Source organism: Manacus candei, unplaced genomic scaffold, assembly GCF_025592945.1.
Source record: "Manacus candei isolate 608988 ecotype Guabito, Panama unplaced genomic scaffold, ASM2559294v1 h1tg000229l, whole genome shotgun sequence".
Lineage (NCBI taxonomy): Eukaryota > Metazoa > Chordata > Aves > Passeriformes > Pipridae > Manacus > Manacus candei.
In genome coordinates, this window is record NW_026138277.1 from 14,867 (window position 1) to 32,175 (window position 17,309).

At 46.4% G+C, this 17,309-nt stretch overlaps 1 protein-coding gene, 1 long non-coding RNA gene and 2 other non-coding genes across 6 annotated transcripts; all 4 read left to right on the forward strand.

The window, feature by feature from the left end:
- Positions 1-439: 439 nt before the first annotated feature.
- Positions 440-13,187, forward strand: LOC127464481 (E3 ubiquitin-protein ligase TRIM7-like). Of its 2 annotated transcripts, none has more exons than XM_051774813.1 (8): positions 440-921; positions 4,478-4,931; positions 6,579-6,674; positions 8,141-8,368; positions 9,894-9,916; positions 10,445-10,560; positions 11,543-11,578; positions 12,504-13,187. In XM_051774813.1, the coding sequence occupies exons 1-8, from the start codon at positions 725-727 to the stop codon at positions 13,016-13,018; spliced, it is 1,665 nt and encodes a 554-aa protein (XP_051630773.1). In that variant the 5' UTR covers positions 440-724; the 3' UTR covers positions 13,019-13,187. The 2 variants fall into 2 exon arrangements, with proteins under 2 accessions (XP_051630773.1, XP_051630772.1); XM_051774812.1 differs by having other exon boundaries at positions 442-921; positions 8,138-8,368.
- LOC127464484 (uncharacterized) lies at positions 11,741-12,493 on the forward strand. 2 transcript variants are annotated; one of them, XR_007901411.1, is made up of 3 exons: positions 11,741-11,794; positions 12,055-12,074; positions 12,156-12,493. It is a non-coding gene; the product is annotated as an uncharacterized LOC127464484 (long non-coding RNA). The 2 variants fall into 2 exon arrangements; XR_007901410.1 differs by lacking the exon at positions 11,741-11,794 and adding an exon at positions 11,881-11,934.
- A 3,110-nt stretch (positions 13,188-16,297) lies between the features above and the next one.
- TRNAT-UGU (transfer RNA threonine (anticodon UGU)) lies at positions 16,298-16,370 on the forward strand. The gene has a single exon. It is a non-coding gene; the product is annotated as a tRNA-Thr (tRNA).
- A 153-nt stretch (positions 16,371-16,523) lies between these two features.
- On the forward strand, positions 16,524-16,595 carry TRNAP-UGG (transfer RNA proline (anticodon UGG)). Its single transcript has one exon. It is a non-coding gene; the product is annotated as a tRNA-Pro (tRNA).
- The last annotated feature ends 714 nt before the right edge of the window (positions 16,596-17,309 follow it).

The following is a 17,309-nucleotide window of genomic DNA, read 5'->3' on the forward strand; positions in this document are numbered from 1 at the left end:
AGGATGAAGAGGACAGGAGGAAGAGGAAGAGGGCAGGAGGAGGAGGAAGAGGAGGAGGAAGAAGAGGGCAGGAGGAGGAGGAGGAGGAGGAAGAAGAGGAGGAGGAGGGCAGGAGGAGGATGAAGAGGGGAGAAGGAGGAGGAGGAGGAAGAGGAGGAGGATGAAGAGGGCAGGAGGAGGAGGAGGAGGAGGGCAGGAGGAAGATGAGGAGGAGGAGGGCAGGAGGAGGATCAAGAGGCAGGAGGAGGAGGAGGAAGAGGAAGAAGAGGAGGAGGAGGAGGGAGGGCAGGAGAGCAGGAGGAGGAGGAGGAGGGAGGGCAGGAGTAGGGAGGGCAGGAGGAGGAGGAGGAGGAGGAAGAAGAGGGCAGGAGGAGAGGAGGGCAGGAGTAGGGAGGGCAGGAGGAGGGAGGGCAGGAGGAGGAGGAGGAGGAGGAGGAGGCAGGGCAGGATTTCCCGGGATGGCAGCGCCGGGGAGGGGAAGGGCTGGAACCCGAGAGCCGGGCGGGGGGTCGGGGGTGGCCGGAGTGACCCCCCCGGGCCGGGGGTGGCCGGAGGGACCGAAGTGACCCCCCCGGGCCGGGGTGTCCACCGTGTCCGAGCCCCCCAGACCGGTGTGTCCACCGTGTCCGAGCCCCCCAGACCGGTGTGTCCACCGTGTCCGAGCCCCCCAGACCGGGGGTGGCCGAAGGGACCGAAGTGACCCCCCCGGGCCGGGGTGGCCGCGATGTCCGAGCCCCCCCGGGCCGCCCTCCTGTCCTGGGCCCCCCGAGCCCGCCGGGCCCCCCCCGCCCGCCCCCTCCGCACCCCCTCGGACTCGCTCCTCTCCCAAAATTTTGGGAGGTTCGGCCGGTTCGGGAGGACCCCCCTGGCCTGCTCTTCCTCCTCCTCCTCCTCCTCCTCCTCCTCCTCCTGCGCTCCCAGGTACGTGGGGGGAGCCCGGGGGGGGGGAGGAATGAGGGGGGGAATAAAGTGGGATGAACTTTTTCCTGCGGAAATGAGGGAAAAAAAGTGGGATAAATCCTTTCCCTGCAGAAATGAGGGGAAAAAAAAGTGGGATGAACATTTTCCCTGCAGAAAAAACTTGGGATGAACCCTTTTCCTGCAGAAATGAGGGAAAAAAAGCATGGGATAAATCCTTTCCCTGTAGAAATGAGAGGAAAAAAAAAGTGGGATAAATCCTTTCCCTGCAGAAAGGAGGGGGAAAAAAAGTGGGATGAACATTTTTTCCTGCAGAAAAAAACTTGGGACAAACCCTTTCCCTGCAGAAATGAGGGGGAAAAAAAAGGGGGATGAACATTTTCCCTGCAGAAATGAGGGTAAAAATATATTTATATATTAATATATATATATATATATATAAATAAAAATATTAAACATGTTAAATATATATTTATATATTTATATATATTTATATATTTATATATAAATATATAAATTTATATTTATACATATAAAAATATCTATTATATAAAAATATTTATAAATATATAATTTTTATAAATATGCAAACATATATTTATATTTTATATAAATAAATATATTAATTTATATTTTATATATAAATATACATAAATATATAAATATATAAATTATATATGAAATATTTTTATATAAAATATATATAAAAATATATGTTATATAAATATATGGAAAAAATGTGCAAATATATGTATAAATACATATAAACCTAATATATATATATATATATAAAAATGCGTGTCATATAAATATATAAATATATAATATATAAATATATGTAACATAAATATAAAAATATATATAAATGTATGTCATATAAAAATATAAATACACGTAAAAATACATGGGAATGGGGCACAAAAAGACGTCTAAACACACGAGGGGCCGAGCTCTGCTTTTTCCAAGCCCGGATTTCTGGGGTCCTGGAGCCCTCCAGCTCGTTCCCTGAGGATCCAGGTCCCAGGATTTCCAGTGAGACCCCCCGGCACAGGCAAGGAACCCCCCCGGCCTCCAGAAAAGGATCAGTGGCGACGTGTTTTAATTATCGTTATCGTCAATATTAGTCATTTTTCTTTTCTAATTTTAAATATATTATAATCGTAATGTAATTACAATATATAATAAATATTATATTAGAATATAATATTTATGTATTAATAATTCTGTATTAATAATTATATATTTTATATTATACGATAACATATATAAGTATAAGTATATTATGTGTAATATTAGTAATAACATTATACATAAATGTAATACTATAGATAGATATATATATATATATAATATATATAATATATTATATTATATATAAATATATATATAATTATAAAATTATCTAATTATAATTATTATAATATTATTATAATAATATATTTATATATTGTTATATTATATTTTATATTATTATAATTATATAATTATATATAATTATAATTACATATAACTATATATTATGTACAAAATATTATATAATAATATAATATAATATATAATATATAATATATATTATATATATAATTATACATATTATATTATATTATATTATCTGACATGTTATAATGTATTATAATATATATCTCATAATCTCTATTATAATATATATCATAATAGTGATTCTATATTATATTATAATATATTATAATCTATTATGATAATTATATAATATATTATATGTAATTATATATAATTATATAATATACTATATGTTATGAAATATATTATGACATATAGCTATATATATATAATATATTGTAATACCTTATAATAATTTTATAATCCATTACATTATATATAATTACATATAATTATATAATATATTCTATTATATATTATATAACCCGTTATAATCTATTATAACATGTTCTACTATAATAATTATGACATTATAACCACAATAAAATTATCATTATCCCATCATTTAATCCTCATTATCCCCCCCACTCACTCCCCGACCCCTCAAACTCCCCGAGCTCCCCCGGCAGCCCCAAACCCTTTTATTTTTAGCTGCAGCCCCAAATCCAGGGCGGATCTTCCAGCCCTTTTGCAAGAGTGTTCCCTTTCTCCCGAGGGTGTTCCCTTTCTCCCGGGGCTTTTTTGGGACCCGCTGAGCCCTTGGAGCTCACCCAGAGTCACCTGAGAACTTTGGGGTCATCTGAGAGCTTTGGGGTCACCTGAGAGCTTTGGGGTCATCTGAGAGATTTTGGGTCACCTGAGAGATTTTGGGGTGATCTGAGCTCCCACCTGGAGCTTTGGGGTCACCTGAGAGCTTTATATATAAATATAATTATATATATTATATATATTATATAAATATATATATTTATAATTTATAATTATATATATTGTATATAATATTATAATATATACTATATAAATTATAAATTAATTTATATATATAGTATATATATATATATATATACCATAAAAATTATATATTATATATAGTATATATAATATATTATATATACTATATATACTATATAGAGTATATATAAAAATTATATAATTATATATAAATATATATATAAATTATATAATTTATTATATAATTATATATAAAATATTATATATTATATATATTATATATAACAATATATAATTATATAATAATAATATAATAATTTATAAATATATAGTTTAATATTTAATAATAATACAATTATAAAAATATAATATAATAATATCATAAACCCGTCAGTGGTTAAAGAAACCCCAAAACCCCGCCAAGGGTTAAAGAAATCGGACACTGCCCGAGTGACCCTCGTTCCCGGGGGAGGGCAACACCCACGCCGGGCCCGTGCCAAAAACCCTCCCGGGCCGGTGCCAAAATCCCTCCCGGTGCCAAAATCCCTCCCGGTGCCAAAATCCCTCCCAGCCCCGCCGGGAATTGTCCAAAAACCCTCCCAGCCCAGGAATTGGTGCCAAAATCCCTCCCAGTCCTCCGGGAATTGGTCCAAAAACCCTCCTGTCCCTCAGGGAACCGATCCCTGATCGCCGGGAACTGGTCCCTGATCGCCGGGAATCGATTCCTGATCGCCGGGAACCGATCCCTGATCGCCGGGAATCGATTCCTGATCGCCGGGAATTGATTCCTGATCGACGGGAATCGATCCCTGATCGCTGGGAACTGATCCCTGATCGCCGGGAACTGATCCCTGATAACCGGGATCGATCCCTGATCGACGGGAATCGATCCCTGATCGCCGGGAACTGATCCGTGATCGCCGGGAATCGATTCCTGATCGCCGGGAATCAATCCCTGATCGCCGGAATCGATCCCTGATTGCCGGGAATCGATTCCTGATCGCCGGGAACTGATCCCTGATAACCGGGATCGATCCCTGATCGACGGGAATCGATTTCTGATCGCCGGGAATCGATCCCTAATCGCCGGGAATCGGTTCCCAATCACCGGGAATCGATTCCCGATCGCCGGGAATCGCTTCCCCGCTCCCCGGGAATCGCTCCCCTGACCGCCGCCCGCGCCCCGCAGGAGGAGTCCCGAGCCCATGGCCGGCGTTTTCCTGCCGGGCAACCTGCAGGACGAGGCGACCTGCTCGGTGTGCCTGGAGTTCTTCCGCGACCCGGTTTCCATCGAGTGCGGCCACAACTTCTGCCGCGCCTGCATCGCCAAGAGCTGGCGGGACCTGGACGGCGACTTCCCCTGCCCGCAGTGCCGGGAGGTTTGCCAGCGCCGCGGCTTCCGACCCAACCGGCAGCTCGCCAACATGGCCGAGATCATCGCCCAGTTCGCCCAGCGGGGGGGCAGCCACGGTGGCCAGCAGGGCGGCGCCGAGGTGGCCACCGGGCAGTGCCCGCGGCACCGCGAGGCCCTCAAGCTCTTCTGCCGCGACGACGGGCGGCCCATCTGCGTGGTGTGCGACCGCTCCCGCGAGCACCGGCCCCACGCCGTGGTGCCCGTGGACGAGGCGGCCGAGGAGTACAAGGTTGGCCGTCCGTCCTGTCCGTCTGTCCGTCCTGTCCGTCCGTCCGTCCGTCCCGTCCCCCGGACCCCGCTCCCCCCCGTGGCACCGCTCCCGAGGGGTTGGTGGCGCTTCCCGGCATTCCGGGAAATCCTGGGGGACTGTCCGCTGTCCGTCTGTCCGTCCTGCCCCCCCCAGAGGACTGTCCGTCTGTCCGTCCTGCCCCCCCAGACCCCGCTCCCCCCCCGTGGCACCGCTCCCGACCTTCCGGGAAAACCCGGAGGAGTTTTCCGCTCTCCCACCCCCTCCCCAGGGGGCTGGTGGAGCTTCCCGGGGTTCCAAGAAATCCTGGAGGACTGTCCGCTGTCCGTCTGTCCGTTCTGCCCCCCAGACCCTGCTCCCTCTCTCCGTCTGTCCGTCCTGCCCCCCCAGATCCCGCTCCCCCCCGTGGCACCCTCCGAAGGGGCTGGTGGCGCTTCCCGGGATTCCAAGAAATCCTGGAGGACTGTCCGCTGTCCGTCTGTCCGTCCTGCCCCCCCCAGAGGACTGTCCGCTGTCCGTCTGTCCGTCCTGCCCCCCCAGACCCCGCTCCCCCCGCCTGTCCTCGCTCCCGACTTCCAGACTTCCAGAAATCCCGGAGAACTCTCCGACCACCCCTCGCCTTCTCCTGCCCCCTCAGGAGGTTCCGGGACCCCCCTCCCCTCCCGCAGACCCCCCTCCCGGATCTCCCACCCTCGGGAGGCTCCGGGACCCCCCTCCCCTCCCGCAGACCCCCCTCCCGGATCTCCCACCCTCGGGAGGTTCCAGGACCCCCCTCCCCTCCCGCAGACCCCCCTCCCGGAGCTCCCACCCTTCGGGAGGTTCCAGGACCCCCCTCCCGGATCTCCCACCCCCGTCACTGGTCAGGAGTAGAAACAGCTGATGGAGTAAAAAAAAACCTCCCGGCGACTATTCCGGGGCCCGGGCGAGCTTCCAGAGGGGAGAGGAGGCGACCAAAACCGTGTGCCAAGGGCCGGGCGCGTCCCCTCCCCTCTCCCCGGGGGTCCCTCCCCGCCATCCTCCGTCCCCTTCCCCGGTTTTTTTGGGAGGGGGTTGCCGGGATATCCCCGCGCTTTCCTTCCCGTCCCGCCCCTCTTCCCGAAAGAGCAAGAGGGAAGGGAGGGAGGAAAACCACCGGTAACGTTTCCTTTTTTCCTTCCTCCCTTCCTTCCCCCTCCTTCCCTCCCTCCTTCCTTCCCTCCTTTTTTCTTTTCTTCCTTCCTCCCTCCCTCCTTCCCTCCTTCCTTCCTCCCTCCCTCCTTCCCTCCTTCCTTCCTCCCTCCCTCCTTCCTTCCTCCCTTCCTCCCTTCCTTCCTTCCTTCCCTCCTTCCTTCCTTCCTTCCTTCCTTCCTTCCCTCCTTCCTTCCTTCCTTCCTTCCTTCCTTCCTTCCTTCCTTCCTTCCTTCCCTCCTTCCTTCCTTCCTTCCTTCCTTCCTTCCTTCCCTCCTTCCTTCCTCCCTCCTTCCCTTCTTCCCTCCTCCCTTCCCTCCTTCCCTCCTTCCTTCTTTCCTTCCTTCCTTCCTTCCCTCCTCCCTCCTTCCTCCCTCCCTCCTTCCTTCCTTCCCTCCTTCCTCCCTTCCTTCTCTCCTCCCTCCCTCCCTCCCTCCCTCCCTCCTCTTTTCCCCCCCAAAGGAGAAAATCCAGGCCCGTTTGGATCTCCTGCGGCAGGAGCGGCAGGAGCTGCTGGAATTCAAAGTGAACGACGACAAGAGGACCCAGGAGCTGCTGGTGGGTTTTATCCCGCTCTGTGCCTCCTCACCGGTGCTCCCAGTCCCCCTTCAACCCCTCTCCACCCCGATTTCCCCCCTAAAACCCCCTTTTTTTGGCAGAGCCGAGGATCAGGAGATCTCCCCTCTCCCCTCTCCCATTCCCACCCCTTCCCGAGGTTTTATCTGGGAATACCCAGTCTCCTCACTGGTGCTCCCAGTCCCCCTCGACCCCTCTCCACCCCAATTCCTCAGCTCTGCCAAAAAAAAGGGGATTTTAGGGGGGAAATCGGGGTGGAGAGGGGTCGAGGGGGTGACTGGGAGCACCGGTGAGGAGACACAGAGGGATAAAACCTTGGGAAGGGGTGGGGATGGGAGAGGAGAGACCTGATTCCCCCCTAAAATCCCCTGTTTTTGGCAGAGCCGAGGATCAGGAGATCCTCTCCTCTCCCATTCCCACCCCTTCCCACCCCAAATCCTCAGCTCTGCCAAAAAAAGGGGATTTTAGGGGGGAATCAGATCTCCCCTCTCCCATTCCCACCCCTTCCCAAGGTTTTATCCGGGAATACCACAGTGTGTCTCCTCACTGGTGCTCCCAGTCCCCCCCTGGCCCCTCCCTATCCCAATTTCCCCCCTAAAATCCCCTTTTTTGGCCTCATTCTGTGTCCCCCATCTCCCATTCCCACCCCTTCCCGAGGTTTTATCCCAAAAAAAGGGGATTTTAGGGGGGAATCAGATCTCTCCTCTCCCATTCCCACCCCTTCCCAAGGTTTTATCCCAAAAAAAGGGGATTTTAGGGGGGAATCAGGAGATCTCTCCCATCCCCACCCCTTCCCAAGGTTTTATCCCGCTCTGTGTTTCCTCACCGGTGCTCCCAGTCCCCCCCGGCCCAGGGGACTGGGGAAGAGCCCAAGAGAATTAAAATCAGGAGAAGAGCCTAAAAAAATTAAAATCGGGAGAGAAGCCTAAAAACATTAAAATTAGAGGAGACTAAGAGAAATAAAATCAGGAGAAGAGCCCAAGAGAATTAAAATTAGAGGAGACTAAGAGAAATAAAATCAGGAGAAGAGCCTAAAAAAATGAAAATTAGAGGAGACTAAGAGAAATAAAATCAGGAGAAGAGCCTAAAAAAATTAAAATCAGGAGAAGACTCTAAAAAAATTAAAATCAGGAGAAGAGCCTAAAAAAATTAAAATCAGGAGAAGAGCCTAAAAAAATGAAAATTAGAGGAGACTAAGAGAAATAAAATCAGGAGAAGAGTCCAAAAGAAATAAAATCAGGAGAAGAGCCTAAAAAAATTAAAATTAGAGGAGACTAAGAGAAATAAAATCAGGAGAAGAGTCCAAGAGAATTAAAATCAGGAGAAGAACCAAATGGAATTGAAATCAGGAGAAGAGCCCAAGAGAACTGAAATCAGGAGAAGAGCCCAAGAGAAATGAACCCAGGAGAAGCCCCCAACCCCCTTTTTCCCCCCGTTTCCCCCAGCAGTCCATCGGGGGCGAGCGGCAGAAGGTGCAGTCGGAGCTGCAGCGCCTGGGGCAGTTCCTGCGGGAGCAGGAGCAGGTCCTGCTGGCCCAGCTGGACAAGCTGGAGAGGAACATCTCGCGCCGGCAGGACGAGAACATCACCGGCCTGTCCCGCCAGATCGCCCTGCTCAACAAGCTCGTCTGCGAGCTGGAGGAGAAGCTCCAGCAGCCCACGCTCGAGTTCCTCAAGGTGGGACCTTCTTCTTCTTCTTTTTGCTCTTTTTGGGGGTCCTCCAGAGGGTTAAAAGTCCTTTTTTCCCCCCATTTTTAGCTCTCAAGTGGTGCCCGAGAGCCTCTGGGCGACCCCCAAACGCCCCAAAACGCCCTCAAACGGAATTTTTCTCTTCCTTTTTTAAACTCTGAGGGATTTTTCTCTTCGTTTTTAAACTCTGAGGGATTTTTCTCTTCGTTTTTAAACTCTGAGGAATTTTTCTCTTCGTTTTTAAACTCTGAGGAATTTTTCTCTTCCTTTTTTAAACTCTGAGGGATTTTTTTCCCCCTCTGTGAACTTCTCTGACCCTTTTTCAGGACTCACACATCCCACCCCGAGCTCCTGTTTTGGGGTGTTCAGGGTCAAAACCCTTCTTTTCCGAGGGGGAAAAAACCATCCCCAAAATCCACTGCCCCCCCCCCCCCACAGCAGGAGGGTGATGGGTGGCCTTTTAATTGGCCTTTTAATTAATTGACCTTTTAATTGGCCTTTTAATTGTCCTTTTAATTGTCCTTATAATTGTCCTTTTAATTGTCCTTTTAATTGGCCTTTTAATAGTCCTTTTAATTGACCTTTTAATTGTCCTTTTAACTGTCCTTTTAATTGGCCTTTTAATTGACCTTTTAATTGACCTTTTAATTGGCCTTTTAATTGATTGACCTTTTAATTGGCCTTTTGATTGACCTTTTAATTGTCCTTTTAATTGACCTTTTAATAGACCTTTTAATTGACCTTTTAATTGGCCTTTTAATAGACCTTTTAATTGTCCTTTTAATCGGCCTTTTAATAGACCTTTTAATCGGCCTTTTAATCGATTTTTTAATGGGCCATATTTTTAATTAACCAGGTAAATCGGGCCCTTCCTCACCCTCCCACTGCAGGAGGGTGGTGGGTGACCCTTTTAATTAATTGTCCTTTTAATTGTCCTTTTAACTGACCTTTTAATCGGTTTTTTAATGGGCCATATTTTTATTTAACCGGGCAAATCGGGCGACCTTTTAATTTATTATTTTATTAATTTATTATTTTATTAATTTATTAATTTATTAATTTATTAATTTATTAATTTGTCAATTTATTAATTTATCAATTTATTAATTTATTAATTTATTAGTTTATTAATTTATTGATTTATTATTTTATTAATTTATCAATTTATCAATTTATCAATTTATTAATTTATTAATTTATTAAATTATTTTTAATTAACCGGAACAAATCGCTCCCCCCCACCCCCCCAAGGGGTTAAATTCCCTGCCGGGTCGCTTGGAGAGAACAGTCAATATTTGAATTTTTGCGGCCGTCCCTGGAATTCGGGGGGTGGGAATTCCTCCCGTCGCACACAAACCCCTCCCCGATCGTTCTCTCGATGTCCCTGTTTAAAAAAACAACCCCGGGGTTTGCTCCGGAGGGCTTCGAAAGGCACCGGGAAGGGGGAAAAAAGGGGTTTTTTGGGGATTTCACTCCGGGATTTCACTCCCCCCCTTCTCTTTTCCCCCTCCAGGACGTGACCGGCGTCATCAGCAGGTGAGAAAATCCGATTTTCCGGCCCTTTTTCCAGGTTTTTTCCTCCTTTAAAGGTCGGTTCCCATGGCCCAGATCCGCCTCCCACTCCCTGGGGCTCTCCCAAATCCTTGGAATTCCCACCGGGAAGTTCCTCCGAGGGTCAAACGACACCAAAAACCTCCAAAAATCTCATTTTCTGACCCAAAAATGACCCTGGAGGGGCTGGGTGGGGGTTTTTTTTTAAATTTCCCGACCAAAATCCGCCCCCAAATCCCAAAGTTCTCAGCCCAGGGAGGGTTTAAATCCCGGGTCTCTCCCAAATCCTTGGAATTCTGGCCAGGAGGTTTCTCCGAGGGTTAAGTGAGACCAGAAACCCCCCAAAAATCTCATTTTCTGACCCAAAAATGACCCTGGAGGGGCTGGGTGGGGGGTTATTTTTAAATTTCCCGACCAAAATCCGCCCCCAAATCCCGGCGGGACCGTCCCGGGTGGGAATAGAGGTGGGCAGGAGGAGGATTCCGAGGGTCTTTCCCGGTTTTTGGGGCTCAGGAGCGACGAGGTGAAGGGCCAGAAGCCCGTCCCGGTGAGCACCGACACCAAGATCCACGTCTGCAACTTCTCCCTCAAGACCGTGGCCCTGGAGAAGGTCCTGAAGAGGTTCCGAGGTGGGGAAAATTTGAATTTGTATTTAATTTATGTTTATTATTTATTATTTATATTTATTTATTTATATTTATTTATATTTATTTATAGTATTTATTATATTTATTTATTATATTTATTTATTATATTTATTTATTATATATTTATTATATTTATTATATTTATTATATTATATTTATTATATTTATATTTATTTGTTTGTTTGTTTATTTATTATATTTATTTATTATATTTATTTATTATATTTATTATTTATGTTATTTATTATATTTATTATTTATTGTTTATTTATTATATTTATTATATTTGTATCATATTTATTATATTTATATTTATTTATTTGATTATTTATTTATTTATTTATATTGTAATATATTTATTTATTATATTTATTATATTTTTATTATATTTATTATATTTATTTATTATATTTATTATATTATATTTATTATATTATATTTATTTATTATATTTATACTTATTATTCATTTTTCATTTATTTATTTATTTATTATTTATATATTTTTTATTTATATATTTATATTAGTTATACATTTATTATTATATTTATATTTATTAATTTATGTTTAGATTTAATTCAAATTAAAAATAAATTTATTATTTATTCTATTATCATTTATTATTTATTATTTATAAATAAATAATAAAGTTATTTTATTTTATTTAAATAAATAAATAAAAATAATAATAATACAATAAATAATAAATAAATAATAAAGTTATTTTATTTTATTTATTATTTATTTTATTTAAATAAATAATACAAATAATAAATAATAATAATAATAATAATAAAAAATTAATTTAAATTAATTTAAAATAGTCCCCTCGGCCTTTCCCCGGCGCCGGGAAAAGGAAGGAAGGGCAAAAAAACCCCCAAAAAACAGCCCTCGGCTCGAGGTGACGCTTTGGGGTTTTTTTTGGGGTCACCAATCCCATCCCTGTCCCTCCTTTTCCCCCCAGAAAACCTCCAGGACGAGCTGGGAAGAGGCGAAAAAGGTAAAAATTGGGGCGTTTCCCACGTTTTGGGGCCCCCCGGGAGGGGGTTGATGAGGTTTGGGGGTGATTAGTGAGGTCGGGAACGGGGTTAATGAGGTTTGGGGTTGATTATTGAGGTTTGGGGTTGATTATTGAGGTTTGGGGTTGATTATTGAGGTTTGGGGTTGATCATTGAGGTTTGGGGTTGATTATTGAGGTTTGGGGTTGATTATTGAGGTTTGGGTGTGAATATTGAGGTTTGGGGTTGATTATTGAGGTTTGGGGTTGATTATTGAGGTTTGGGGTTGATTATTGAGGTTTGGGGTTGATCATTGAGGTTTGGGGTTGATTATTGAGGTTTGGGGTTGATTATTGAGGTTTGGGTGTGAATATTGAGGTTTGGGGTTGATTATTGAGGTTTGGGGTTGATTATTGAGGTTTGGGGTTGATTATTGAGGGATTATTGAGGTTTGGGTGTGAATATTAAAGGGTTTGAGGTTTGGGGTTGATCACTGAGGTTTGGGGTTGATCATTGAGCTTGGGAACAGGGTTATTGATCTTTGGGTATGAACACTGAGGTTTGGGGTTGATCATTGAGGTTTGGGTGTGAATATTGAGATTTGGGTCTGAATATTGAGGTTTGGATGTGAATATTAAAGTTTGGGGTTGATCACTGAGGTTTGGGGTTGATCACTGAGGTTTGGGGTTGATTACTGTGGTTTGGGGTTGATCATTGAGCTTTGGGGTTGATCACTGAGCTTGGGAACAGGGTTATTGATCTTTGGGTATGAACATTGAGGTTTGGGGTTGATCACCGAGCTTGGCAATGAGGTTATTGCTCCTTGGCTGTGAACACTGAGCTCGGACGCGCTTCCGAGGCCGGGCACGGCCCCAACCACCCCCTCATCTCCATCTCCCCGTCCTCCAAACCCCCCCTTCCCCACAGAGGAGCTGACCCTGGACCCCGACTCCGCCAACCACCTGCTGGTCCTCTCGGCCGACCTCAAGAGCGTCCGCATGGGCTGCCGCAAGCAGGACCTGCCCGACAACCCCAAGCGCTTCGACACCAACTCGCGCGTCCTCGCCTCGCGCGGCTTCCGCTCGGGCCGCCACTACTGGGAGGTGGAGGTGGGGCCCTCGGACGGCTGGGCCTTCGGCGTGGCCCTGGAGTCGGTCCGCAGGAAGGGCCTGACCCAGTTCTCCCCCGAGGAGGGCATCTGGGCCGTGCAGCAGAACGGGGGCCGCTACTGGGCCGTGACGTCGCCGCAGCGGACGCCGCTGAGCCCCGGCAGGAAGCTGGGCAGGGTCCGGGTCTGCCTGGACTACGAGGGCGAGGAGGTGTCGTTCTACGACGCCGAGAGCATGGAGCACATCTTCACCTTCCACGTGGCCTTCAGGGAGAGGGTGTTCCCGCTCTTCTCCGTCTGCTCCACCGTCACCTACATCCGGCTCTGCCCGTGAGGGGGCTCGAGGGGGCGCCTGGGGACGAGATGGAGGGGGATTGGGGTGGGAAAATGTCGTGGGGAGAGGGAGTGTGGGGCGGCTGAGGGAAGGGGATGGTGGTGGAGACCCCTCGGGAACCCCCAGGAATTGTGGCCACCACCCCAAAGGTTGTGGCCACCACCCCAAAGGGGGTGCTCGGGGGGAAAATGTGACAGGGAGAGGGTCTATGGGGCAGCTGAGAGAAGGGGATGGTCATGGAGACCCTCAGGAACCCCCAGGAATTGTGGTCACCCCCCAGGAGCCCCCAGGAATTGTGGCCACCATCCCAAAGGTTGTGGCCACCACCCCAAAGGTTGTGGCCACCACCCCAAAGCGGGTGCTCGGGGGGAAAATGTCACGGGGAGAGGGTCTGTGGGGCAGCTGAGAGAAGGGAACGGTCGTGGAGACCCATCAGGAACCCCCAGGAATTGTGGTCACCCCCCAGGAACCCCCAGGAATTGTGGCCACCACCCCAAAGGTTGTGGCCACCACCCCGAAGGTTGTGGCCACCACCACAAAGGGGGTGCTCGGGGGGAAAACGTCGCAGGGAGAGGGTCTGAGGGGCAGCTGAGAGAAGGGAACGGTTGTGAAGACCCCTCAGGAACCCCCAGAAGTTGTGGCCACCACCCCAAAGGTGGCCCCAAAGGCTGTGGTCACTGCCCCAAAAGTGGTGGTCACTGCCCCAAAGGTGGTGGTCACTGGCCCAAAGGTGGGTTTTGGTTGCCCCCTCCACCCTCTGCTCCCGTTCCTCTCCCCTGCAGGACTCTGGAAAAGGCCAAAAGGTGCTTTTTTTGGGGGTTTTTAAAGGTGTTTCTCAGCTGTGTTTGTCCTACAAGACCCACCTCGGTCACTTTGGTGCTCCCCTGTCGCCCCTCCATTCCCAAAACACCCCTTTTTCCCCCCAAAAATGCAGATTTTGGTGCTGAATCTCGCGCTGCCTCAGGTTCTCTCACCTCCATTTCTCAGAAAAAAACCCCATTTACCCTCATTTCTGGTTTTTTTTCTCCCCGGAATCTTCCAAGGAGCCGACTCTGAACTCCTTTTTGCCAAAAAAAAAAACAGCTTTAAAAAATTATTTACGGGATAATCGGTGTGTTATAGCCTGAAATGCCCAAAAATCGGATTTTTGGGGTTGGTTTCTGGGGTTTTTCCACCCCTAAAAGGCGAGAATCCTTTTAGGAAACAGACTTGGGGGCGAGGGGGGAAGGTTTGTTTGATCCAAAGCGTTTCCTGGGGGGTTTAAAATGGGAAAAAGCGGAAATGTCCCGGTTTTGGGGGGTTGTTTCCCGCCCTGAAAATCGGATTTTTATCTTTATTTAACGTTTGGTGTTAAATCCTCATTATTTAAAGGTGCAGGAACTCTTGAAATTCAGGGAAATGCCCGAATTTGGCGTTGCTGAAGTGTAGAAATGAGAGAAATAAATAAAAAATCCCTGGAATAAGGAAAATATTCCCAGGACACGGCGTTTCCCAGCCCCGACTTGGTGTTTGTCTCTTGTTTGATTTTATTTTATTTTATTTTATTTTATTTTATTTTATTTTATTTTATTTTATTTTATTTTATTTTATTTGGAACCTCCCGGGATCGTTCCCAGCCCTCGAGTGGGACAGAAAACACAAAGGTTTGTCTTCTCCAGGTGGTTATTCCTGGAAAAAAATCGTCGGTTTGAAGGATTTTTCCCGCTGGGAATTTCAATCTAAACCAAATTCAGCCGCTTTTGGGGCGAATCCCCCCAGTTTTGGGGCAAATTCTCCCCATTTGGGGGCAAATTCTGCTGGTTTTGAGGCAACCCCCTCCTGTTTAGGGGCAATTCCTGTTTTGAGGCGAATTCAGCCGGTTTTGGGGCAATTCCAACCAGTTTTGGGGCAAATCCAACCGGTTTTGGGGCGATTCCCACTGGTTTTAGCTCAAATTTAGCAGGTTTGGGGGCGATTCTTTCCCGTTTTGGGGCAAATTCAAGCTGTTTTAGGGCTATTCCAACCAGTTTGGGGGCAAATCCCATCGGTTTTGGGGCGAATCCCACCGGTTTTGGGGCAAATCCCATCGTTTTTGGGGCGAATCCCATCATTTTTGGGGCGAATCCCATCATTTTTGGGGCGAATCCCATCGGTTTTGGGGGTGAATCCCACCGGTTTTGGGACAAATCCCACCAGTTTTGGGGCGAATCCCAGTGGTTTTGGGGCGAATTCAGCCTGTTTTAGGGCTATTCCAACCAATTTTGGGGCAAATCCCACCAGTTTTGGGGGCGAATTCAGCCTGTTTTAGGGCTATTCCAACCGATTTTGGGGCAAATCCCGCCAGTTTTGGGGGCGAACGCCACCGGTTTGGGGAGAGATTCCTGACGGATTTGGAGCCATTCCGGCCGTTTTTGGGGGCGAATTCCCTCCATTTTCTGAGGCAAATTCCCGCCGTTTTTTGGGGGCGAATCCCACCAGTTTTGAGGCGGATTCCCGCTGTTTTTTGGGGCGAATTCCCGCCGGTTTTGGGGGCAAATCCCACCAGTTTTGAGGCGGACCCCTGACGTTTTTTGGGGGCGAATTCCCGCCATTTTCTGAGGCGAATTCCCGCCTTTTTTTGAGGCAAATTCTCGCCTTTTTTTGAGGCGAATTCCCGCTGTTTTTTGGGGCAAATTCCCACCAGTTTTGAGGCGAATTCCCACCGGTTTTCTGAGGCAAATTCCCACCATTTTCTGAGGCGAATTCCCGCCGTTCCCTGAGGCGAATTCCCGCCGTTTTCTGAGGTGAATTCCCACCGTTTTTGGGGGCGAATCCCACCAGTTTTGAGGCGAATTCCCGCTGTTTTTTGGGGCGAATTCCCGCCGGTTTTGGGGGCAAATCCCACCAGTTTTGAGGCGGATTCCTGACGTTTTTTGGGGGCGAATTCCCGTCATTTTCTGAGGCGAATTCCCGCCTTTTTTTGAGGCGAATTCTCGCCGTTTTTTGGGGGCGAATCCCACCAGTTTTGAGGCAAATTCCCGCTGTTTCCTGAGGCGAATCCCACCAGTTTTGAGGCGAATTCCCGCCGTTCCCTGAGGCGAATTCCCGCCGTTTTCCTGAGGCGAATTCCCGCCTTTTTTTGAGGTGAATTCTCGCCGTTTTTTGGGGGCGAATCCCACCAGTTTTGAGGCAAATTCCCACCTTTTTCTGAGGCGAATCCCGCCATTTCCGGAGGCGAATTCCCGCCGTTTTCCTGAGGCGAATTCCCTCCGTTCCGGGGCTTCCCCCGTGGGGTCCCCGGCGCAGCGCCCGTCCCGCGCCGGCCCCATAGCTCAGGGGGTAGAGCACTGGTCTTGTAAACCAGGGGTCGCGAGTTCGAATCTCGCTGGGGCCTCCGCCCGACAACTTTCATTTATTTTGCCTTTTTTATCCCCAAAAAGACCCTCCAGCGGCTCCGGGATCGGGAGGGGACGGGGAGGAATTCCCGAGGGAGCGGGGCGGACCCGGGGAAGGACTGAGGGAAGCCCTGGAATGCCGATATTCCAGCGGCTCGTTGGTCTAGGGGTATGATTCTCGCTTTGGGTGCGAGAGGTCCCGGGTTCAAATCCCGGACGAGCCCTTTCTTTAATTCCCAACTTTATCTTTCCGTTTTCTTCTTATTTCGTTGCTTTTCTGCTTTACTTCCCTTTTATTCGCCTTTTTTTTTTTTTTTTACTGTTTTCTCCTTCAGTTTTATTTTTTTTTTGTAATTTTTTTCTTTTTTTTGTTGCTTTTCTCTTTTAGTTTCCTTTTATTCCCCTTTTTTTTTGCCGTTTTCTCCTTTAGTTTTATTTTTTTTTTTAGTTTTATTTTTCTGTGATTTTAATTTTTTTATTGTTGTTGTTTTTCTTCTTTAGTTTTGGGATTTTTTTATGATTTTTTTTTAACTTGCTTTCCCCGTTTTACTTTTTGTGCCGTTTCTCCTTTAGTTTCCTTTTATTTTCCTTTTTTTTTTTTTGCTGTTTTCTCCTTTACTTTTATTTTTTTTTTAGTTTTATTTTTCTGTGTTTCTTTTTTATTGCTGTCGTTTTTCTTCTTTAGTTTTGAGGATTTTTTTGTGGGGTTTTTTTTGCGATTTTTTTGCATTATTTTTTAACTTAGTTTTCCCCTTTACTTCTATTTTTTTATACCGTTTCTTTTTCTATTTTCTCCTTTATTTTTATTTTTGTTTCTGGACTGTTTTATTTCGGTTTCTTTCATGTGTTTTTTTTTTCTTCTTTGTTTGTTCTCGTGCGTGTGGTTTTTACATTTGTGCTTTTTTTGTTTTGTTTTCCTAAAAGTGTTTTTTTTGGGT